This window comes from Manis javanica, chromosome 2, assembly GCF_040802235.1.
Source record: "Manis javanica isolate MJ-LG chromosome 2, MJ_LKY, whole genome shotgun sequence".
NCBI classification, from domain to species: domain Eukaryota; kingdom Metazoa; phylum Chordata; class Mammalia; order Pholidota; family Manidae; genus Manis; species Manis javanica.
The window spans coordinates 155188436-155214514 of NC_133157.1; the positions used below are offsets into that span (position 1 = coordinate 155188436).

The window sequence follows — 26079 nt, forward strand, 5'->3', positions numbered from 1 at the left end:
GGTCCCCCCTAACAACCACATTACGGTTACTGTCCATCAGCTTAGCAAAATGTTGTAGAGTCACTACTTGTCCTCTCTGTGTTGTGCAGCCCACCCTCCCCTTTCTCCCTCCCCCCCATGCATGCTAATCTTAATACCCCCCTTCTTCTTCCCCCCCCTTATCCCTCCCTGCCCACCCATCCTCCCCAGTTCCTTTCCCTTTGGTACCTGTTAGTCCATTTTTGGGTTCTGTAATTCTGCTGCTGTTTTGTTCCTTCAGTTTTTCCTTTGTTCCTATACTCCTCAGATGAGTGAAATCATTTGGTATTTCTCTTTCTCCGCTTGGCTTATTTCACTGAGCATAATACTCTCCAGCTCCATCCATGTTGCTGCAAATGGTTGGATTTTTCCACTTCTTATGGCTGAGTAGTATTCCATTGTGTATATGTACCACATCTTCTTTATCCATTCATCTACAGATGGACATTTAGGTTGCTTCCAATTCTTGGCTATTGTAAATAGTGCTGCGATAAACATAGGAGTGCATCTGTCTTTCTCAAACTTGATTGCTGCGTTCTTAGGGTAAATTCCTAGGAGTGGAATTCCTGGGTCAAATGGTAGGTCTGTTTTGAGCATTTTGATGCACCTCCATACTGCTTTCCACAATGGTTGAACTAATTTACATTCCCACCAGCAGTGTAGGAGGGTTCCCCTTTCTCCACAGCCTCGCCAACATTTGTTGTTGTTTGTCTTTTGGATGGCAGCTATCCTTACTGGTGTGAGGTGATACCTCATTGTAGTTTTAATTTGCATTTCTCTGATAATTAGCGATGTGGAGCATCTTTTCATGTGTCTCTTGGCCATCTGTATTTCTTTTTTGGAGAACTGTCTGTTCAGTTCCTCTGCCCATTTTTTAATTGGGTTATTTGTTTTTTGTTTGTTGAGGCGTGTGAGCTCTTTATATATTCTGGACGTCAAGCCTTTATCAGATCTGTCATTTTCAAATATATTCTCCCATACTGTAGGGTTCCTTTTTGTTCTATTGATGGTGTCTTTCGCTGTACAGAAGCTTTTCAGCTTAATGTAGTCCCACTTGCTCATTTTTGCTGTTGTTTTCCTTGCCCGGGGAGATATGTTCAAGAAGAGATCACTCATGTTTATGTCTAAGAGGTTTTTGCCTATGTTTTTTTCCAAGAGTTTAATGGTTTCGTGACTTACATTCAGGTCTTTGATCCATTTTGAGTTTACCTTTGTATATGGGGTTAGACAATGGTCCAGTTTCATTCTCCTACATGTAGCTGTCCAGTTTTGCCAGCACCATCTGTTGAAGAGACTGTCATTTTGCCATTGTATGTCCATGGCTCCTTTATCAAATATTAATTGACCATATATGTTTGGGTTAATTTCTGGGGTCTCTAATCTGTTCCACTGGTCTGTGGCTCTGTTCTTGTGCCAGTACCAAATTGTCTTGATTACTATGGCTTTGTAGTAGAGCTTGAAGTTGGGGAGTGAGATCCCCCCTACTTTATTCTTCTTTTTCAGGATTGCTTTGGCTATTCGGGGTCTTTGGTGTTTCCATATGAATTTTTGAATTATTTGTTCCAATTCATTGAAGAATGTTGCTGGTAATTTGAGAGGGATTGCATCAAATTTGTATATTGCTTTTGGCAGGATGGCCATTTTGACGATATTAATTCTTCCTAGCCATGAGCATGGGATGAGTTTCCATTTATTAGTGTCCCCTTTAATTTCTCTTAAGAGTGACTTGTAGTTTTCAGAGTATAAGTCTTTCACTTCCTTGGTTAGGTTTATTCCTAGGTATTTTATTCTTTTTGATGCAATGGTGAATGGAATTGTTTTCCTGATTTCTCTTTCTATTGATTCGTTGTTAGTGTATAGGAAAGCTACAGATTTCTGTGTGTTGATTTTGTATCCTGCAACTTTGCTGTATTCCGATATCAGTTCTAGTAGTTTTGGAGTGGAGTCTTTAGGGTTTTTTATGTACAGTATCATATCATCTGCAAATAGTGACAGTTTAACTTCTTCTTTACCAATCTGGATTCCTTGTATTTCTTTGTTTTGTCTGATTGCCGTGGCTAGGACCTCCAGTACTATGTTAAATAACAGTGGGGAGAGTGGGCATCCCTGTCTGGTTCCCGATCTCAGTGGAAATGCTTTCAGCTTCTCGCTGTTCAGTATAATGCTGGCTGTGGGTTTTTCATATATGGCCTTTATTATGTTGAGGTACTTGCCCTCTATTCCCATTTTGCTGAGAGTTTTTATCATGAATGGATGTTGAATTTTGTCAAATGCTTTTTCAGCATCTATGGAGATGATCATGTGGTTTTTGTCTTTCTTTTTGTTGATGTGGTGGATGATGTTGATGGATTTTCGAATGTTGTACCATCCTTGCATCCCTGGGATGAACCCCACTTGGTCATGGTGTATGATCCTTTTGATATACTGTTGAATTCTGTTTGCTAATATTTTATTGAGTATTTTTGCATCTACGTTCATCAGGGATATTGGTCTGTAATTTTCTTTTTTGGTGGGGTCTTTGCCTGGTTTTGGTATTAGGGTGATGTTGGCTTCATAGAATGAGTTTGGGAGTATTCCCTCTTCTTCTATTTTGTGGAACACTTTAAGGAGAATGGGTATTATGTCTTCTCTGTGTGTCTGATAAAATTCCGAGGTAAATCCGTCCGGCCCCGGGGTTTTGTTCTTGGGTAGTTTTTTGATTACTGTTTCAATTTCTTTGCTTGTAATTGGTTTGTTTAACTTTTGTGTTTCTTCCTTGGTCAGTCTTGGGAGGTTGTATTTTTCTAGGAAGTTGTCCATTTCTTCTAGGTTTTCCAGCTTGTTGGCATATAGGTTTTCATAGTAGTCTTTAATAATTCTTTGTATTTCTGTGGAGTCTGTCGTGATTTTTCCATTCTCATTTCTGATTATGTTGATTTGTGTTGACTCTCTTTTTCTCTTAATAAGTTGGGCTAGAGGCTTATCTATTTTGTTTATTTTCTCAAAGAACCAGCTCTTGGTTTCGTTGATTTTTGCTATTGTTTTATTCTTCTCAATTTTGTTTATTTCTTCTCTGATCTTTATTATGTCCCTCCTTCTGCTGACTTTAGGCCTCATTTGTTCTTCTTTTTCCAGTTTTAATAATTGTGATGTTAGACTATTCATTTGGGATTGTTCTTCCTTCTTCAAGTGTGCCTGGATTGCTATATACTTTCCTCTTAAGACTGCTTTCGCTGCATCCCACAGAAGTTGGGGCTTAGTGTTGTTGTTGTCATTTGTTTCTATATATTCCTTGATCTCTATTTTGATTTGTTCATTGATCCATTGATTATTTAGTAGCATGTTGTTAAGCCTCCATGTGTTTGTGAGCCTTTTTGTTTTCTTTGTAGAATTTATTTCTACTTTCATACCTTTGTGGTCTGAAAAATTGGTTGGTAGAATTTCAATATTGTGGAATTTACTGAGGCTCTTTTTGTGAGCTAGTATGTGGTCTATTCTAGAGAATGTTCCATGTGCACTTGAGAAGAATGTATATCCTGTTGCTTTTGGATGTAAAGTTCTATAGATGTCTATTAGGTCCATCTGTTCTAGTGTGTTGTTCAGTGCCTGTGTGTCTTTACTTATTTTCTGCCCGGTGGATCTATCCTTTGGGGTGAGTGGTGTGTTGAAGTCTCCTACAATGAATGCATTGCAGTCTATTTCCCTCTTTAGTTCTGTTAGTATTTGCTTCACATATGCTGGTGCTCCTGTATTGGGTGCATATATATTTAGAATGGTTATATCCTCTTGTTGGACTAAGCCCTTTATCATTATGTAGTGGCCTTCTTTATCTCTTGTTACTTTCTTTGTTTTGAAGTCTATTTTGTCTGATATTAGTACTGCAACCCCTGCTTTCTTCTCACTGTTGTTTGCCTGAAATATGTTTTTCCATCCCTTGACTTTTAGTCTATGCTTATCTTTGGGTTTAAGGTGAGTTTCTTGTAAGCAGCATATAGATGGGTCTTGCTTTTTTATCCATTCTATTACTCTATGTCTTTTGATTGGTGCATTAAGTCCATTTACATTTAGGGTGACTATTGAAAGATATGTACTTATTGCCATTGCAGGCTTTAGATTCGTGGTTACCAAAGGTTCAAGGTTAGCTTCTTTAGTATCTTACTGCCTAACTTAGCTCGCTTATTGAGCTGTTATATACACTGTCTGGAGAGTCTTTTCTTCTCTCCCTTCTTATTCCTCCTCCTCCCTTCTTCATATGTTGTGTGTTTTGTTCTGTGCTCTTTTTAGGGGTGCTCCCATCTAGAGCAGTCCCTGTAGGATGCCCTGTAGAGGTGGTTTGTGGGAAGCAAATTCCCTCAGCTTTTGCTTGTCTGGGAATTGTTTGATCCCACCATCATATTTAAATGATAGTCGTGCTGGATACAGTATCCTTGGTTCAAGGCCCTTCTGTTTCATTGCATTAAGTATATCATGCCATTCTCTTCTGGCCTGTAGGGTTTCTGTTGAGAAGTCTGATGTTAGCCTGATTGGTTTTCCTTTATAGGTGACCTTTTTCTCTCTAGCTGCCTTTAAAACTCTTTCCTTGTCCTTGATCCTTGCCATTTTAATTATTATGTGTCTTGGTGTTGTCCTCCTTGGATCCTTTCTGTTGGGAGTTCTGTATAATTCCATGGTCTGTTCGATTATTTCCTCCCCCAGTTTGGGGAAGTTTTCAGCAATTATTTCTTCAAAGACCCTTTCTATCCCTTTTCCTCTTTCTTCCTCTTCTGGTATCCCTATAATACGAATGTTTTTCCTTTTGTATTGGTCACATATTTCTCTTAGTGTTGTTTCATTCCTGGAGATCCTTTTATCTCTCTCTATGTCAGCTTCTATACGTTCCTGTTCTCTGGCTTCTATTCCTTCAATGGCCTCTTGCATCTTATCCATTCTGCTTATAAATCCTTCCAGGGATTGTTTCACTTCTGTGATCTCTTTCCTGACATCTGTGATCTCCTTCCGGACTTCATCCCACTGCTCTTGCATTTTTCTCTGCATCTCATCCCACTGCTCTTGCATTTTTCTCTGCATCTCATCCCATTGCTCTTGCATTTTTTTCTGCATCTCTGTCAGCATGTTCATGATTTTTATTTTGAATTCTTTTTCAGGAGGACTAGTTAGGTCTGTCTCCTTCTCAGGTGTTGTCTCTGTGATCTTTGTCTGCCTGTAGTTTTGCCTTTTCATGGTGATAGAGATAGTCTGCAGAGCTGGTACAAGTGACCGCTGGAAGAGCTTCCCTTCTTGTTGGTTTGTAGCCTTTTCCTGGGAGAATAGCGACCTCTAGTGGCTTGTGCTGGGCAGCTGTGCGCAGACAGGGCTTCTGCTTCCTGCCCAGTTGCTTTGGGGTTTATCTCCACTGTTGCTGTGGGCTTGGCCTGGCTGGGGCTGTTCCTCCAAAATGGTGGAGCCCCGTTAGAGGGGGAGCAGCCAGGAGACTATTTATCTCCGCAAGGGGCCTCTGTGCTCCCTGCTGCCCAGGGGGTTAGAGTGCCCAGAGATCCCCAGATTCCCTGCTTCTGGTCTAAGTGACCTGTCCTGCCCCTTTAAGATTTCCAAAAAGCACTCTCCAAACCAAAACAACAACAGCAACAATGAGAGAGGGAACAGAAAGGAAAAAAAAAAGAAAAAACACGCGATTTTTTTTTTTTTTTCCTCAGGTGCCGGTCCCAGGCACCCGCGCACTGGTCCTGCTGCCCTGTCTCCCTAGCACCAGGGTCCCTGTCCTTTCAAGGCTTCCAAAAAGCACCCACCCACCGGTCCCGCAGGGAAGGAACGCTCAATATTCTTTGTCGTCAGGCACTGGTCCCACGCACCCGCTCACCAGTCCTGCCGCCCTGCCTCCCTAGCACCGGGGTCCCTGTCCCTTCAAGGCTTCCAAAAAGCACTTGGCAAAAAGAGAGAAAAAAAAGGGGAAAAACGCGCGATTTCTTCCGTCCTCAAGTGCCGGTCTCAGGCACCCACCCACCGGTCCCACAGGGAAAAATGCGGGATATTCTTTGTCCTCAGGTGCCGGTCCCAGGCACCCGCTCACCAGTCCCGCCGCCCTGCCTCCCTAGCACCGGGGTCCCTGTCCCTTTTAGGCTTCCAAAAAGCACTCGCAGAAAAGAGAAAAAAAAAAGGGGAAAAACGCGCGATTTCCTCTGTCCTCAAGTGCCGGTCTCAGGCACCCGCCCACCGGTCCCGCAGGGAAAAACGGGGGATATTCTTTGTCCTCAGGCGCCGGTCCCAGCCACCCGCTCACCAGTCCCGCCACCGTGCCTCCCTAGCACTGGGGTCCCCGTCCCTTCAAGGCTTCCAAAAAGCGCTTGCCATAAAGAGAAAAAAAAAAAAAAGGGGAAAAACGCGCGACCTCCTCCGTCCTCAGGCACCGGTCTCAGGCACCCGCCCCCAGGTCTCGCAGGGAGAAACGCGGGATATTCTTTGTCCTCCGGCGCTGTTCCCAGGCACCTCCTCACCGGTCCCACCACCCTGCCTCCCCAGCAACGGGGGCCCGTCCCTCTAAGGCTTCCAAAAAGCGCTCGCCAAAAAAAAAAAAACTGCTCCGGTTTCTCTCCACCCGCCGGGAGCCGGGGGGAGGGGCGCTCGGGTCCCGCCGGGCTGGGGCTTGTATCTTACCCCCTTCACAAGGCGCTGGGTTCTTGCAGGTGTGGATGTGGTCTGGATGTTGTCCTGTGTCCTGTGGTCTCTATTTTAGGAAGATTTTTCTTTGTTATATTTTCATAGCTCTATGTGTTTTTGGGAGGAGATTTCCACTGCTCTACTCACGCCGCCATCTTGGCTCCCGCGCCTATATATATTATTCTTATACTTAATTTAGCCTAAGGAATAAATTTATTGTTTTTAAAGTGAGAGAATTGGAATAGTCCTTATTAAATTATCTGCCAGTGCTCCTCTTATGTTAGGGTGCAGAAGAATTGTAGGTTTAAAAATGAAGATTTCTGAGGCTAACCCCCAGAGATTCTGATTTGGCTATCGAGGCTGGAACCCAGCAGTCTGCATTTTTAATAAGCATTTTCCACTCTACTTTCTTCTTCCCATTCTGAAGCTCTTGGTCCACTTTTTGAGAAGCACTGATTGTTCTCCCAATCTGAGGAAATTGAATCCATCAGTTGTCATTGTTTAAAATCATTACAGTCAGTAAATAACATTTTACAATCAAATCTACATCAACATTAGCCATTCTGTGACCCAGCCCTTTTGAGATGTATGATTCTGAAAGGCACAGAACTCATTTGGGTTCTATGGAAACTTTTTTCACTGGTTGAACCTACTTAAGGATGCTTAGGTATCCCTTAAAGACAACTCCTGCAAAGAAAAGTGTACTAGGCTTAGTAAAACACAAATTGTAAAGTATTATATGTGAAACAATTTATTTTGCACTAATGATATTACAAGAGAATAAAAACTGAGGCCTGTTCCACAAAACTGCAGATAATGGGAAGGCCTGCATGCAAAAATATTACTTTAATGATGACAATTACATTACTTAAAAATAAAAGCACTTACAGTTTTTCCAGTTTCTTTAATGAGCTGAGGTTTTCTATACATGAAATACAATTGTTTTGTAGATACAGGTGGGTCAGATTTGTGGCATAATTCAAATTAGAGATTTGACTAATACGATTATCATACAAATATAAAACACTAAGGTTTTTGCAAAGAGACAGGTCTTCCTAAAAAGAAAATAAAAAGAAGCCATACTTTATTTCTCCCGAAAACTTGAATGTCTTTAAGAAATTTTTTCACCTTATCATTCTGAACATTTCCTTAAGGTTAATATAAAAGAATAGTATTCCTTTGTTCTTAGCACAGTCACAACAAGACGAAAATGATTGGTCTATATTTTAGTATTCTGTAACTATATCAATAAAACTGTATTTGTTACGAAAGATTTTCCCAGTGCAAGAAATTTTTTTGGAAGGAATTAGGCTCCAAATTATTGCTTCAACATTATAAATCAGAGCTTAATCTTTCTTGTAGGTTTGAAGTAAATCTGTTGAGGCTTATAATACTGAAAATTGGAGTAATCTAGATATTCAAGAACAACAGATTAATAAACTATGATAATGCTACTGAAGAGGATACTATATAAACTATCAAATATCCTTTAGCTTCTTTAGTAATGTATTGAGGATCTCATAATAAAATAAAATCAGTACACTTAATATGACCTACTATTATAAAACTATATGAATACATGCGTAGAAAAAAGAATGGAGGGACATCACCTAAACATGAGTAGTGCTTTACTCTGCACAATAGGATTAAAAGGTTTTTTCTTTTTATATGCATTTTTATACAAATTAACATAATTTGCTTTTCAGATAAGAAAATAAAGTATTTTTTAAAGTGTGTCATTCTTGTGTGGTGGTAGAGTCAGCATCGTATAAGTAGGCAAGGGTTTTGTGAAGTTGCTTCAAAATATCTCAGCTTTCATAAAGGTAACAAAATCTTTTAAAATATAACCACATCTTTGGACCTTTTTACATATTATTCTTATCTTAGTGTGAACTACTTCAACCAGTTTGCTTTGCTCCTAAAAAAGGTCATTCCATTAAAGGAGCACAGATTTTGAGGTGACAAAAAAAAATGTTAAATGGAGGCTCTTTGGAGAAAGCAGTCTCTAATGGTATGAGGTAGAGAGTTCCCTGGACAACAGAAGAGAGACATGAAGTTTGGGTGGTTGGAATCATGGGGAGAAGGAATGTAGAATGGGAACTGGGTAGGGTCTCTGAAAAAAAAAAGTCTTAATTGATGATTTTGCCTAGGGTTTTGGTGTTTTCTTTAATTCTTTCAATTAATATTTATTAAGCACTTAGTGTGAATCAAGCACTGTATTTGATGGGTGATTCAGAGTGATGTAAACAAAATAGATATGATCCTGTCCTCATGTAGCTTATGCCTTTTTGAGAAAATTTATCTCATCTATAGTCTGTTTATTATAAACAGTGAATACTAATACAAATGGCCTAAAAATCAGAATAGAGAGCCCAGATATAAACCCAAGCATATGTGGTCAATTAATATATGCTAAAGGAGCTATGGACATACAATGGGGAAATGACAGCCTGTTCAACAACTGGTGTTGGCAAAACTGGACAGCTACATGCAAGAGAATGAAATTGGATTATTGTCTAACTCCATACACAAAAGTAAACTCAAAATGGATCAAAGACCTGAATGTAAGTCATGAAATCATGAAGCTAATAAAACTCTTAGAAGAAAACATAGGCAAAAATCTCTTGAATATAAACAGCAACTTTTTCCTGAACACATCTCCTTGGGCAAGGGAAACAAAAGCAAAAATGAACAAATGGGACTACATCAAACTAAAAAGCTTCTGTACAGCAAAGGACACCATCAGCGGAACAAAAAGGCATCCTACAGTATGGGAGAATATATTCACAAATGACATCTGACAAGGGGTTAACATCCAAAATAAATAAAGAACTCACACACCTCAACACTCAAAAAGTAAATAGCCCAATTAAAAAATGGGCAGAGGATATGAACAAACACATCTCTGAAGAACAAATTCAGATGGCCAACAGGCACCTGAAAAGATGCTCCACATCGCTAATTAGCAGGGAAATGCAATTTAAAACCAAAATGAGATATCACCTTCCACCAGTTAGGATGGCCAACTTTGACCAGACAAGGAACAACAAATGCTGGTGTGAAAGCGGAGAAAGGGGAACCCTCCTACACTGTTGGTGGGAATGTAAATTAGCTTAACCATTGTGGAAAGCAATGTGGAGGTTCCTCAAAAAACTAAAAATAGAAATATCATTTGCCCTGGGAATTCCACTTCTAGGAATTTACCCAAAAAAACAAGATCCCAGATTCAAAAAGACATATGCACTCCTATGTTTATCACAGCACTATGTACAGTAGGCAAGACATGGAAGCAACCTAAGTGTCCATCAGTAGATGAATGGATAAAGAAGAGGTGGTACATATACACAGTGGAATATTATTCAGTCATAAGAAGAAAACAAATCCTACCATTTCCAACAACAGGGATGGAGCTACAGGGTATTATACTCAGTGAAATTAGCCAGGTGGAGAAAGACAAGTACCAAATGATTTCCCTCATTTGTGGAGTATAACAATGAAACAAAACTGAAGGAACAAAACATCAGCAGACTCACAGACTCCAATAAGGGACTAGCAGTTACCAGAGGGGAAGGGTTGGAGAGGGTGGGTGGGTGGGGAGGGAAGGAGAAAGGGATTAAGGGGCATTATGATTAGCACATGTAATGTAGGGGGAGTCATGTATAGCACATGGGGAAGGCAGTATAGCACAGAGAAGACAAGTAGTGACTCTATAGCATCTGACTATGCTGTTGGACAGTGACTGCAATGGGGTCTGGTTGGGACTTGATAATATGGGGTGAATGTAGTAACTACAATGTTGCTCATGTGAAACCCTCATAAGAGTGTATATCGATACCTTAATAAAAAATAAAAATAAAAATAAAACAAATGGCCTAAAAGGATGATTGCTGCCTTTAAAGTCTCCCAAATTGAAGTCAAGAATTAGCACAGGGAAAATGTAGTTTCAGAATTTATACAAGTAAACATAATATTGTCTCATATTATCGACACAGTATAACCTACATTTATATAATCAGTTAAATTATGTGGTAAAACATTTTCACTGTTAAAGTTTTGAAATATGGTTTTCACATAGTTCCTAACATTTTGATATGTTAAAAATTTCATATTACAAAGTTCTGAAATTATGCAAAAGTAACTATCTTTGAAATTATTTTCTAACATATGCTTTCAAATCTAGTTTGTTACACTATAGGGTTTTAACATATATATTTAACACATATTTAAAATAGATCATATATATTTTAGAGACTTAATTTTAATAAGTAACATTACAAATAGGAAATTAAAATGTGAAATACATAAAGCTGATTTGTCAAAATATAGCTAATACAGCTAGTTGACCCTTGAACAACATTGGGGTCAGGGGTGCTGACCCCCATGAGTTTAAAATCCATGTACAACTTTTGACTTCTGAAAAACTTAACCATAAATAGCCTACAGTTGACCAGAAGCCTTACCAGTAATATAAATAGTTGATTAACACAGTCTCTGTATATGTATTATATAATGCATCCTTACAATAAAGTAAGCTACAGAAAAGAAAATGTTTTTTTCAAATCTGCAGATCTTCAAAACTTTTTCTAAATCCTGTTGTTCAAGGGTCCCCCGTGTAATAAAAATATACTTAATAAGAAAACTTTCTTATTAACAATTTCTAAACTTCACATTGTTAATTATGTAAAAATAGGAAATAATTTCAGAGTTCTTACAATTGCATCTATATTTTTGTCTGAAAAATTTACGTGTGTTATTTTCTTCAGGTATTGTGAAGTAGTTTCTTTTCGGGATTTAAGATTGCTGTTTTTGGCAATTAGATCCAAGGTCAGTCGAACCATGATTCCTCTATAAATCAAATTCTCAGCAATAGCTCTGTTCTGAAACCATGTTAAAGGAGGTTTAGGTATTGTTTTATGCCCAGCATTCTAAAAATAAAAGGAAAAAAAAAAGGAATATTATGTAGATAGTAATTTAGGAAAAATTATTTTTACTTACTCTTTAATTTTTTTATACACTATTTGATGAACTTATTCATAGTTATTTTTAGGGGCATTGAGATATTTTCTAGTTTATAGACTTAATTCTTTTTATAATAAGACTAAAAACACCAAAATTAACTAATACAGAATGCTCATTAACTTCTAGTTTACATCTTTTCTTCTTCCTGGTATTGAATTACTGTTGTGGGCATCTTTTAAAGGATTATTTTTCTCTTTTGGAGTTGAAAAGGACCTCAAAGATTATCACCTAGTGTTCTCATGTGAAGAAACTAAGGTGCAGAGATTTGTTTCATACTAGTAGCAGTTGAGAATAAGACTAGATCTCCCAGCTCCTTTTTCCATAGTTCTTGTGGTGACTATATTAATTAAACTGTCAAATGAGAACATATGGTGTGAAAACCTTGAGTGTATACAAGGGACACTGGTGCATACTTGAAAATGGGGCTGGTGCAAAAGAGGCAACAGAATGCATTGGTTCTCAATCCAGATTGCCTGGGTACAAATTATGGTTCCATTGCTCACTGGTTAGGCAATTTGGGGCATGTTACCTCAGTTTCTTATAAAATTAGGATAATAATGATACTTACTTATAAATTTGACATAACCCATTTTTTTCAGTCATCCAGGAAGTATAGCTATTTAAGTGACAGATATCCCAGTTTCCCCAATTGTGCTTTATATTCCCTTATTAAAAATGTAACAAGAAAATACGGTTTAAAATTGAGCATTGTAAGTCCAGTATATTTGTAATTTTACCAACCAAACATGTCAGTTTGTGTATTCTGGGCCTGAGATCAATGCTGAGGAAGAAAAATGAATTCAGTAGAAAGTAAATTAAATTTGTGTTCTCATGCATTGGTATGTAATTACCCAGGCTATATTATATAAAATGCCCACAATGAAATATTTGAAGACATGGAATGTATCCTTACACTCTTCAGAACGCAAACTATAATCTACAGAATAAGATTATCAAATCTTCATAGATTTTTGAAATCTGTATAAATTTATTACTTTTATAACAAAAATTTTAAATTACTATTTGCAGATTGAATTTCAAACGTGACACAGTAATATTCCAAACTAAGTTTCTAATCGAGTAAAAATAACTTTTATCTTAATCTTGTCTTAACAATATTTCATAAAATATTTCATTATAAAAATATAAAGAATAACAACACAGTAATGGATCCACAGGTCAGCTTTATATAAGTCCTCTATATCTTCCTCTCCATTCTCTTAAATTAGAGTTTATGCTTAAATTTAGACATTACTATTCGTGTCTCTATACTTTTACTATAGATGTATGTATAAACACTTAACATTTCTGAACAACATACAGTATTGTTTTCTACATTTTTACAGCCATAAATAGTATTCTGATTCTAAGTTTTTTGCTTAAAAAATGGGTTATCTCAAACTTATGAGCCACATATGGATATCTTATATACAGTAATCTTTTATTAATAGCCTGTTCTTCTTATTTTACAGGTGAAACAGTGAACAGTGTTCACTTTATCTGTGAACAAAACCATAGTAGAATAATAGTGATAATAGCAAAGTTATTGACCTAGATACATTACAAATACATATGGAACCCCTCTATACTTTTTTGCCCTCTCCATTCCCTTAGAGTTTATGCTTAAATTTAGACATCCCTATTTGTCTTTTACTACAGATGTATGTATATCTAAACAATGTATAGTATTGTTTTCTACATTTTATAGTCATAAGTGTTATTCTGATTCTAACTTTCTTTTTTGCTTAATGTTTTGTTTGTGACAATCATCAAAACTAATGCATATAGCTCTAGAATATTTGCACTGGTATATAATATTCCATTGTAAGAAATGTATTTCTTCTGAGTGGTAAATTTTTGGGTATTTACAATCTTTTTGCTTTTGCAATGTTGCTGTTATGGTTCTTCTATGCATATCATCTTTAGCATATGTGCAAGAGTTTCTTTAGGGCTTAAAACTAGGGGTGGCCATTTATAGGTTGCACATTTTCAGCATTACTGTATATTGCCAAATTATTCTCCAAAGTAGTTTTACCACTGACAGCTTAAGTTCTTATTGCTCTATAGTGCAATCTACATTACTGTCAATAGTCTAACTTTTGCTATCTGCTGGCTGTGAAATAATACTTCACTTTTTACCTTAGAATTTTTTTAATTTGTAAAAATGAAAATAAAAAAGGGATTTTAAAACAGCCAGATCAGTAGTGTCATCTCATTGTTTTAATTTGCCATTCTATTATTACTAGAGAGACTGAGGGTCTGTTGTTTATTGGCCATACGGACTTTTCTGTTAATTGTCCTTTCTTATATTTTTCCTATTTTTCTTTCTGGGTTGTGTTCTTCTAAGGAATTTGTAAATACACATGTATTTTTGCCAGGTATTAATATTTTATTGCTTATATATATAGCAGATATCTATTCCCAGACTATAGCTTGTCTTTTCTCCCTTTCTCCTCAGTGTATTTATCATGACATCTTCTGAAAAATAGCTGTATTTTTTTAATGTAGTCAAATTTATCATTTTTTTGCTCATGTCTTATGCTTTATGTAGCATAGTAACCCCTTCCCTATCCTATTTTAAGAGAAAGACCTTTTTTTTCCTTGAAAATATGTTAAAGTTTTGTTTTATACATTTTGGTCTTTTATCTATCTAATTTAATTAATATATAGGAAGTGGGATAGAGATTCAATTTTATTTTGTTCTTATGGAGACCAGTTTTCCCAGAACTATATACTTGGTTCTTTTCTATTTATGTATCTATCCCCAAGTCAATACCATCTTAATTAGTGCAGCTTAATAATTCTTTTTCACCTTGGTTATTCTTGGTTCTTAACTCTTTTTTGTCCAATTTTTAAAAATTGCACTGAAAGATAAAATTCACCATCTTAACCATTTTATAAGTGTATAAGTTCAGTGGTAAAAATACATTTATAATGCTATAAAATCATCACCATTATCTATCTCCAGTACTATTTCACCTTGCAAAACTGAAATTCTATACCCATTAAGCAATAACTCCCATTTCCCCTCTCTACCTAGCCCCAGGGAACTGGCATTCTACTTTCTGTCTCTTTGATGTTGATGACTCTAAGAACTTCATATAAGTGGAATCATACAATATTTGTGTTTTTGTGAATGGCTTATTTCACTTAGCATAATGTCCTCAAGGTTCGTATGTTGTAGCATATGTCAGAATTTCCTTGCTTTTTAAGATTGAGTAATGTTCCATTATATGTATATACCACATTTTATTTACCAGTCATTTGTCTGTGGACACTTGGGTTGCTTCTATGTTATAGCTACTGTGAATAATACTGTGAATATGGGTGTACAAAAATCCTTTTGTGACCATTTTCAATTCTTTTGGGTATATACACAGAAGTAGAATTGTTGGAGCTTTTGGTAATTCTACTTTTAATTTTTTGAATAACTGCTGTATTGTTTTCCACAGAGGCTTTACCATTTTACATTCTTTTGAACAGTGCTCAAGAGTTAAAATAACTACATCCTCACTAACACTTGTTATTATCTATATTTTTTATAGTAGCCATCCTATTGGGTGTGAGGTGGTATCTCATTGTAGTATTGATATGCATTTCCTAACGATTAGTGATGCTGAGGATCTTGCATTTGCTTAATGGCCATTTCTGTATCTTCTTTGGAGAAATGTCTATTCAAGTCCTTGGCCCATTTTTTAGTCAGGTTGTTTTCTTCTTGAGTTGCAGGCCCCCTATCCGATATATGATATGTAAATATTTTCAAGACCTTTGTCCATTTGAGTTTTAAGAGCTCTTTTTGTATTCTGGATATTAAGCCCTTATCAGGAATATGATTTGCAAACATTTTTCCCATTCTGTGTGTTGTCTTTTTACTTTGTTGATGTTTTGATGCATAAATTTAAATTTTTTTCATGAAGTCTAATTTGCTTATTTTTTTTGTTGTCTGTGTCTTTGTGTCATTCCCAAAAAATTACTCTCAAATTCAATACTGTGAAGCTCTTGCTCTCTGTTTTCTTCTGAGAGTTTTATAGTTTTAGGTCTTACATTGAGGCCTTTGACCCATTTTGAGTTAATTTCTATATATGGGGCTAAGTAAGGGTCCACTTTCATTCTTTGCATGTGGATATCCAGTTTTCCCAACATCATTTGTTGAGAAGAATGTCCTGTTCCTATTAAGTGGTCTTAGTACCTTTGTCAAAAATCATTTAACTATATATGTGAGGGTTTATTTCTGGGCTTTCTATTCTATTCCATTGGTCTATGTGTCTTTCTTTATGTACCATGCTGCTTTGACTACTATAGTTTTGTAGTAAGTTGTAATCAGGAAGTGTGGGTCCTCTCTTCTTTTACAAAACTGTTTTGGCTATTTGGGTCCCTTGAAATTCTATATGACTTTTCAGGATAGGTTTTTTGTATTTCTTCAAAAAACACCACTGAGATTTAGATAAGGCTTGCATTGAATCTGCAGATCACCTTGTGTAGTATTGATGTCTTAACAATATTAAGTATTCCAATCCATGAATTTGGGATGTTTCCATTTATTTATGTCTTCTATTAAAGATATATTCAGTAGTGCTTTGTAATTTTTCAGTGTACAATTCTTTCACCTCATTGGTTAATTCCCAAGTGTTTTATTCTTTTTGACACCACTATAAATGGAACTGATTTTTAAATTTCCTTTTCAGATTGGCCATTGTGTATGAACATACAACTGATGTTTGTGTATTGACTTTATATCCTGATCTTTGTTGAATTCATTTATTAATACCAATAGTTTTTTTATGGTGTGTGTATAATCTTTCAGGTTTTCTACAGATTAGATTATATCATCTGTGAACAGAGATAATTTGACTTCTTCCTCTCAAATTTAAATACCTTTTATTATTCTTGCCAAATTTCCCTAGCTAGAACTTCCAGTATCATGTTGAATAAAAACAGTAAAAGTGAGCATCCTTGACTTGCTACTAATCTTAGAAGAACATATTTCAGTCTTTCACCATTGAGTATGATGTTCACTTTGGGTTTTTCATATGTGGCTTTTATTATGTTGAAGTAGTTTCTTTTTGTTATTAGTTGGTTGAGTATGTTTTCATGAAAATTCAGGTTGTTGAATTTTGTCAAATGTTCTTTCTGCATCAATTGAGATGATCATATGGGTTTTATTCCCTCCTTTGTTCTGTTATTGTAGTGTATTACATTGATTCATTTTTGTATGCTGAACCATCCTTGTAGTATTGGAATAAATTACATTTATTCATGGTGTATAATCATGTTAATATGCTGCTGAGTTTGGTTTATTGAGCTAGTATTTTGGTTTTCTGAGCTAGTATTTTGTTGAGGATTTGCATCAATGTTCACATGGGTTATTGGTCTGGCTTTTTCTTTTTCTTTTTTTTTTACAGTGTCTTTGTCTGACTTTGGTATCACAGTAATGCTGACCTCACAGAATGAGTTAGGAAGTGTTCCCTTAAAGTTTTTGAAAAGTTTGAGGATTGTTGTTAGTTCTTAAAATGTTTGGGAGAATTTACCAATGAAGCCATCGGGGCTAAGACTTTTCTTTGTTGGGGGATTTCACTTATTGATTCATATTCTCCTTACTAGTTATAGGTTTATTCAGATTTTCTTTTACTTCATGATTTAGTGTTGGTAGGTTTTGTGTTTCTAGGAATTTTTCCATTTCATCTACATTGTCCAGTGTTTGGCATATAACTATAAAAAGTTCTCTCTTATAATCCTTTTCATTTCTGTAGGATTGGTAGTAAAATAGCCCCACTTTCATTTATAATTTTATTAATTTGAGGCTTTTTGTAGTCCATCTACCTCAAAGTTTGTCAATTACATTGATCTTTTCAAAGAACCAGCATTGGTTTTATTGAATATCTCTACTGTTCTTCTATTCTCTATTTCACTTATCTATGTTCTAATTTTTACGATTTCCTTCTTTCTGCTAGCTTTGGGTTTACTGCTTTGTTATCTAGTTCCTTAAGTTGTAAAGTTAGGTTGTTGATTTAAGATCTTTCCTGTTTTTTAATGTAAACACTTACAGCTATAAATTTCCCCCTTAGTACTGCTTTTACTGCATGTAATAAGCTTTGGTATGTTTTCATTTTCATTCATATCTTAAGTATTTTCTAATTTCTTTTGTGACTTCTTTGATTCACTGCTTATTTAAGAGTGTGTTGTTTAATTTCCACAAATTGGTGAATTTTCCAGTTTTCTTTCTGTTTTTGATTTCTCACTTCATCCCATTGTGGTTGGAGAAGATACTTTGTATGATATGTATCTTTTAAAAAATCTATTGAAATTTGATTTTTGGCTTAACATATTGTCTGTCCTGGAAAATGTCCCATGTGCACTTCAGAAGACTGTGCATACTGTTGTTGGGTAGTATGTTCTATATGTGATGTTAAATCTTGTTGCTTTATATTTAAGTCATCTATTCTCTTTTGGTTAGTTTTTTTATTCATTGAGAGTAAGATAATGAAGTCTACAATGATTATTGTAGAACTGTCTATTTTCCTCTTCAGTTGTCAGTTTTTGCTTCACATATTTTGGTGGTCTTTCTTTAGGTGTACAAATGTTTATCTCTGTCATTTAATTTATTTTCTATGTGTCATAGCTTTTGTCTCTCATTTCCTCCCTTACTCTCTTCTTTTGTTTTTTGTGAAGCTTTAAAATTGTTTTCTCATTTCCTTTGGTATGTATTCTGTTGCTGTTTTCTTTGTGGTTAGCATAGGAATTACATGTAACATCCTATAGTTATATAACTCTAATTTGAATTTATGCCAGCTTAATTTAATATACAAAAACTCTGCTCCTTTACAGACAGCTCCATCCCCGCATCTTTTGGTTGTCGATGTGAGAAAATTACATCTTTATACCTTGTGTGCCCCCATACATAGTCTAACAATTGTTTTAAATACATTAGTCACTTAAATTATGTAACAAAATGTGGAGTTACAAAGTTACACTGATATTGTTTTACACTAATTATTTTAAAAAATATATTAGCTTAAATTGTGTAGAAAAATAAAAAGCAGAATTACTAAACATTGTACAATAGTAGCATTCTTCATATGGCTTCAAGTTATTGTCTAGTGTCCTTTCATTTTACTCAGCTGGCTCCCTTGAGCATTTCTTAAAGGGCAGGTCTAGTGGTGATAAACTCAATTAGCTTTTGATTAAGACCTGGGAAGGTCTTAATTTCTTCCTCACCTTTGAAGAACAGTTTTGCAGGATATGGGATTCTTAGTTGACAGGTTTTTTTCTTTATAGCACTTTGAGTATACTGGCCCACTGTCAACTGTGTTGGAAGTTTCCAGTGAATAATGTGTTGATAATCTAAGAATTCCTTGTATTCCATGTATTAGCCATTTCTCACTGCTTTGAAGATCTTTTTTTGTCTTTCAAAAGTTTCATTATAATGTGTCTCGGTGTGGGTCTCTTGAGTACATGCTGGAATTCATTGGGCTTCTTGAATGTTTATATTCATATCTTTCATCAAATTAGGGAAGTTTTCAGACATTATTTCTTTAAATCTTCTCCCTCCCCCAGTCTCCCTTCTCCTTCTGGGACTCCTACAATGCATATATGTTGGTCTGCTTGATGTTGTCCCACAGATCCTTAGACTCTGTTTACTTTTCTTCAGTCTTTTTTATTTTTGTTCCTTGACTCAGTAATTTCCATTGTCCTCTCTTTAAGTTCACTGATTCATTTTCCTGAATATTAAAATCTGCCTTTGAATCCCTCTAGTAGTGAATTTTTCATTTCAGTTATTATACTTTTCAGTGCCAGGGTTTCTTTGCAGTGTTTCTGCATCTTTATTGATTTTTTTTTCATTTTGCCTATATATCATTTTCGTGACATTCTGTACATCTTTAAGACAGTTGTTTTAAAGTTTTTGTCTCCTATATCTGCCATAAGGCCTTTTAAAGGGACAGCTTCCTTTGATTTATTTTTTTCTTTGAATGGGCCATGCTCACCCATTTCTTCATATGACTTCAATTTTTTACTGAAAACTGGAATTTTAATCTAGTAATGAGGTATATCTGAAAATCAGTTTATTCCCCTTCTCCAGAGTTTTCTGTTATTTATTATTGTTTTTGTGTTGTTTCATCTTTTATTATTGTTGGCTGTCTTTGTGCTGAGGATCAGCCTAAGATATAAAGTCTTCTCAGGTGTTTTCTGAGCCTGAACCTTTCTCTGGGCATGCACAGTCACTTTCTAATATTCCCATTATATGCATTTGCTTTTGAATGTCCTAGTCTTTAGTGTCTGGCTCCCAAAAGAGGAAACAGAGAAAAATGAACAAGGAAAGGAAAAAAAGAGCACCAGCTCTTTAAATCCCTTGGAAGTCACTTCTGCTTGAGGGGTAGGGGAAACCTGCAACAGTGGGGAGAGGTGGAGCCTCTTTGTCTGTGATCAGAAGCAGCAATCAGTGAACAGAGGATAGATGGACAGTGTGCTTGTTGCCCACTTTGGCTCCTGCAAGCTGTGTGCAAGGTGCTCCAGAAATCCCTGCACAGTTTTATGCCATTGGGGTGGGTGTGGGTGACGGGTAGCTGCTGTAGAGACTGAAATTGAGATTGAAATTGAAATGGACCAAAATTAACTTCACTTTATTGTCTAAGCCTTCCCTTAGGAGTTGTAAGCCTTGGATAGACTACGGCCTTCCAAAATAGTTACACAGGCAGGTTCTGCCGGTGCAGTTGTAGTCTAGGTGGGAAGATGGATGCCTCCTACTCTGGCATATACCTAGAATCCTCTCTTCCTCAACTCTTTCATATGCATTTTAAAATCAATTTGTCAAAGAGTTTCATTGGAGATTGGCTTAATGATGGTGACATGAGAGGTGAGACAGAAACCTCTTCCAAAAACCACATATATCATGAAAATACAGCAAATACAACTAATTCTGAAAGAGCAACAGGAAAGAATGCAGTGATAGACTGCATACATCTGGGAAAAGAGCAGACCTCACAGAAAAGGGTAAAGTATGATCTGGTGGGACATAAGCCCTTCCCCCACTACAGCTCACTGGTGGGAGGAAGAGAAATGGAGCAGGGAGGGGGTGGAGGCCTAGGACTGCTGAACACCCAGCCCTGGAGATCTGCTTTGGGAGCACGAACCTACATTGCATGATTCTGTGGAGATTAGTGGAGTTGGAAAGCTAAGACACTCAGCATACTTGGAGAGACTGAGATTCTAGCTGTTTGTAGAGAAAAGGCACCTACAAAAAAAAGACAGGCACTCTGAGAGACTTCCCAACAGTGAGAGGACTGCTAAAGGGGAAAGGATTGCACAGAGCTTGCTGCTCAGGAGAAAGGATAGTTGGATAAAATTGTCCTGGCACACTCAGCTCAGCAGGTTGGGAACTTTCAAGGAGCTTCAGGCCCTCCATCCCCCTGGCTAGCAATGCAGCTCCAGGGCCCCCACCATGATACACAACCTGCTGCTCCTTCCTCCCAGCCAGCACTGGCTTGCAAACTGGCTGCTCCCACCATTGTGCCAGGCCAGCCAGAGGGTGGCCCCACCTACAGCAGTGAAAGCACATAGCATAGAGGCTCCTCCCTGCACACTTGGCCCACTGGCCCTGGTAGTGGAGTCAGGTACTGCAGCCAGGAAGCAGGAAAGACCCCTTTCCTCCTGACAGAGACCAGCACCACTCACCTGTGACCCCTGCCATCGCTCTAGGGGCTGAGAGTAGAGCTTCTGGGCATTAGAAGGTGCCACTTACAAATATGAAATGTCAACGGAACCTGATTCAAACCAAAATCATACAAAAACCAGAAATAAGACCAAGTGAAACTGAACTCACCAATCTTCCTGAAAGAGATTTCAAAATAAGAATCATAAACATGCTCACAGGGATACAGAAAAATATTCAAGAACTCAGGGAGGGGTTCAAGAAGGAGATAGAAACTTTGAAAAATATAGTATCTGAAATGAAACATACAAAAGAGGGATTTAAAAGCAGATTAGATGTAGTAGAGGAGATAGTAAATGAAACAGAAATTAGAGAATAGGAATACAGAGAAGCTGAGGCACAGAGAGAATAAAGGATCTCTAGGAATGAAAGAATATTAAGAGAACTGTGTGACAAATCCAAATGGAACAATATTTGGCATTCTTCAATGAACTAGAACAAATAGTTCTAAGATTTGTATGGAACCACAGAAGGCCCCAAATAGCCAACGCAATCCTGAGAAGGAAGAATAAAGCTTGGGGAATTATACTTCCTGACTTCAAGCTCTACTATAAAACCACAATAATCAAGACAATTTGGTACTGGCACAAGAATAGACCCATAGATCAAGGGACCAGAATTGAGAGCCCAGATATAAACCCAATCATATCTGATCAATTAATATACAATAAAGAAGCCATGGATATACAATGGGGAAATGACAGCCTGTTCAACAACTGGTGTTGGCAAAACTGGGCATCTATATGCAAGAGAATAAAACTGGATCACTGTTTAACCCCATACACAAAAGTAAACTCGAAATGGATCAAAGACCTAAATGTAAGTCATGAAATCATAAAACTCTTAGAAGAAAACATAGGCAAAAATCTCTTGAATATAAACATGAGCAACTTTTTCCTGAACACATCCTTAGGCAAGGCAACAAAAGTAAAAATGAATAAATGGGACTACATCAAAATAAAAAGCTTCTGTACAGCAAAGGACACCATAAGCAGAACAAAAAGGCATCCTACGGTATGGGGGAATATATTCATAAACAACATATCCAACGAGGGGTTAACATCCAAAATATATAAAGAACTCATATGCCTCAACACCCAAAAAGCAAATAACCCAATTAAAAAATGGGCAGAGGATATGAACAGACACTTCTCCAAAGAAGAAATTCGGGTGGCCAACAGGTACATGAAAAGATGCTCCACATCACTAATGATCAGGGAAATGCAAATTAAAGCCACAATGAGATATCACCTCATCCCTGTTAAAATGGCCAATATCCAAAAGACAAGGAACAACAAATGCTGGCGAGAATGCAGAGAAAGGGGAACCCTCCTACACTGCTGGTTCGAATGTAAATTAGTTTAGAATAGAAATAGAAAGCAATATGGAGGTTCTTCAAAAAATTAGAAATAGAAATACCATTTGACCCAGGAATTCCACTCCTAGGAATTTACCCAAAGAAGACATGATCACAGATTCAAAAAGACATATGCACTCCTATGTTTATCACAGCACTATTTACAATAGCCAAAATATGGAAGCAACCTAGGTGTCCATCAGTAAGTAGATGAATGGATAAAGAAGAGGTGGTACATATACACAATGGAATATTATTCAGTCATAAGAAGAAAACAAATTCTACCATTTGCAACAACATGGTTGGAGCTAGAGGGTGTTATGCTCAGTGAAATAAGCCAGGTGGAGAAGGCCAAGTACCAAATGATTTCCCTCATTTGTGGAGTACAACAATGAAGAAAAACTGAAGGAACAAAACAGCAGAAGACTCACAAATTCCAAAAAGGGACTAACATTTACCAAAGGGAAAGGGTGGGAGAGTGGGTGGGGAGGGAGGGAGAAGGGGATTAAGGAGCATTATGATTGGCACACACAATGTACAGGGGTCATGGGGAAGGCAGTATAGGACAGAGAAGACTAGTAGTGACTCTATAGCATCTGACTATGCTGATGGACAGTGATTGCAATGGAGTGAGGACTTGATAATATGGGTGACTGTAGTAGTTTTTCATTTGAAACGTTTGTAAGAGTGTATATTAATGACACATTAATAAAAAATATAAAATAAAATCAACTTGTCATGTTCCAAAAATCCTCTTAGGATTTTTTTAGGAATTGCACTGAATTTATGAACAATTTGTGAAGAACTAATATCTGTCTAATATTGAGTCCTCTTTGTCATCACTGTGGTATCTTTCCATTTTACAAGTGCTTCTTTAATGACTTTCAGTAATTTTATAATTTTCTTCTGATTAAGACCATGCATAAGTCATTTTGGGATCATATATTTTTGTTGATATTGCAAATGGCTTTCTTTTATGAATTATATTGTTTGTAGGTAGTGTAGAGAATATCCAATATTTTAAATATAATAGAAATATGATCTTTTATATACATTTGATTTATTTTTAAAATATTTTAAAAATACAATTTCTTTGCCCCAAATCTTAAAATTTTAGAACTTTTTCTGGAAAATTGAATATCTTTTTTATAGTGATAACTGTGGTGAAAGCACATGTCTTAAAGATGTCGCACACCACAGGGTTTTTCTCTTACAGCTAAGTCAGGAAACTGCTGTACAGGTAGCTTACTGAAGAATGACTCTGTCCTGTAAATTGCCTGTAGTGGTAATTCTGACCTATGAGAGACAGGAGCCACAAATGATTTATTCTCCCTTCTTTCTCCTGTATACTTTTAGGAGACAGCCATTTCAAAATATCTCTCTGAAAACATGCTGTGGTCTTCTGGGTTATGCACTGTCTAATATTTGCTCTCCTTCCTGCTCTGTTTCATTCTTTTTCTCCTTCTCTCTTTCTTCCCTGAGATTACAGCCCCCCGTTACTGTTAGCACATAAGTTATTGCTTCACTCTCTTGTTTTCTAACCTGGGCTAAAACAGAGAAACTTTGAATTATCTGAATCGTTATGAATGACCATTATATAACTGGATTTTGTCTCTGCCTTCTAGGGCACAAACTGGTGTTTGCTTAATTCTCTCAGATTATAAGGAAAGGAAAGAGGCAAACGTAATATATACACAAAATACTTATTAAACCAAGGGAAGGTCAATGGACCTTATCAACAAGCCATTGGAAAACGTTACAGGGGCTTCAACCCATAATACACAATTACTAGAGACTGTTTACTCAAAACAGCCTGCATTGTAGCAGTCACATCCACAAGAGAGGGTTTTGTTTCATCAAAACATGACTATTCATCTTAACATTTATTAATTTAAACTTTATTTGTATTGTGGTTTGTTTTAGAGAAATTATAAGCTTTAGGAATTTAAATTGAACCTAGTTTGGATTTGGATGCATTTTAGAACATTATAATAAAAATAATTGTGTTAACGCTTGTGGGATGTAGTTGAATTTATTTCAAAAGAAGTTCATTGTTTTCTCAAAGTTTGAGAAACTTTTGTTTTTTGTTTTTTGTTTTTTTTGGTAAATTTTCCCTGCTAGATATCTCTAATATCTCGGGGCTCCACTTGATAGGATATCTCTATTTCTCCAGATCGCCAGTGGGGTCAGCTTAAAGCTACTTTACTAGCGCTCTAAGAAGCCCTTGTAAATTTCAAATATCTTCACACTTATAACTGTGGCAAAAATGCACATCTTAAAGAGGTTATACACCCCAGGGTTTCTTCCTTACAAGCTGCTATACAGTTAGCTATGCAAGAGCAATCCTGTACTATAAATTACCTGTAGGGGTAATTTGGTCAATAAGACAACAGGACCCATTTTGGTGGACCCCTTGGCTTTCACTTCTTGGGGCTCTTACAGACTAGATGAGGTGGGGGTTTCCAAATTCAGATGGTATAGTTCCCTAGCGAGCCTCAGGCTCAGGGGCTTCCAGATGCTCTAAATTCCTGGCTCCCGCTTTTGCGTTTGCAAAGCCCATTGACCCCACTCCTTTAGCTCCGCCGCCAACCCCGACCCATGTCTTCCTCCTCTAGAGCTGTTTCCCAGCCTTGTTTGATTCTAGCCAGTCGTTTATTATACAGACCTTCAGACTGTTTTCCTGGCAATTCTAGATGTCTAGAGTTAAGGCTCAAGGATCTGCATTTTAACAAGTGGTGAGGGAAGTCTTACTGGCGGGCAAGTTTGAGAAACACGGCACTACAGTTTCTTCCGTCCCTATGCTGCTTCTCTGAAAGCGCCTTACCGCTCGCGGGAAGACCGGGGTCAGTTAACTCAGGTTTGGTGATTTTTCGCCGGGGCACTGTTCTTTCCCTGCCCAGGTGTCGTTGCAAGTAGACGCTGTGGGTCAGGCCGCCGCTCACAGGAAATATCGCGATGCCTCCGGAAGCGCCCCCTCTGTGGCCCGCGTGGCCCGCCCTTTGTGACGCAACGGCGGGAGGTTGATGGTGACCACCAGGTGGGGTCCGAGTGAGGGCCGGTTAGCTTGATGAGGTCATATGATGATTTTTGTGGACCAAGAAGTAGCCAGAACAATTTCTGTCAGGCCACCATTTCTCCTGCCGTCAGTTTTTAACGTTTCAGTGCCCAGTAACTACTTTTCCCAGTAACAGACCAGGAAGGGAATTGTCTGAATCTAAGTATAGCCCATACTTTCCCCCTTCTTCAGATAAAACCCAAACTGCTCAGGGTAACATTCTAGTCCCTTCCTTATGACCAATCTCACTGCTTTTCCTCGTTCCCTATATATGCTCCAATATTTCAATCT

The 26079-nt window shown here is 37.1% G+C and overlaps 1 protein-coding gene across 3 annotated transcripts in view; it reads right to left on the bottom strand.

Annotated features, from left to right (window-relative positions):
- Positions 1 to 25708, bottom strand: part of PPP1R42 (protein phosphatase 1 regulatory subunit 42) — a 76635-nt gene extending 50927 nt beyond the window's left edge. For 2 of the 3 annotated variants that reach the window (XM_036998152.2, XM_073229610.1), the window contains exons 1-3: positions 25558 to 25708; positions 11364 to 11576; positions 7540 to 7706 (exon numbers count right to left, since the gene is read on the bottom strand). In XM_036998152.2, the coding sequence (XP_036854047.2) occupies positions 7540 to 7706; positions 11364 to 11489 (293 nt within the window). In that variant the 5' untranslated portion in view covers positions 11490 to 11576; positions 25558 to 25708. The remainder of the gene's footprint in view (positions 1 to 7539; positions 7707 to 11363; positions 11577 to 25557) is intronic. The other variant, XM_073229609.1, reaches the window with a different exon arrangement.
- Between the last annotated feature and the right edge of the window lie 371 nt (positions 25709 to 26079).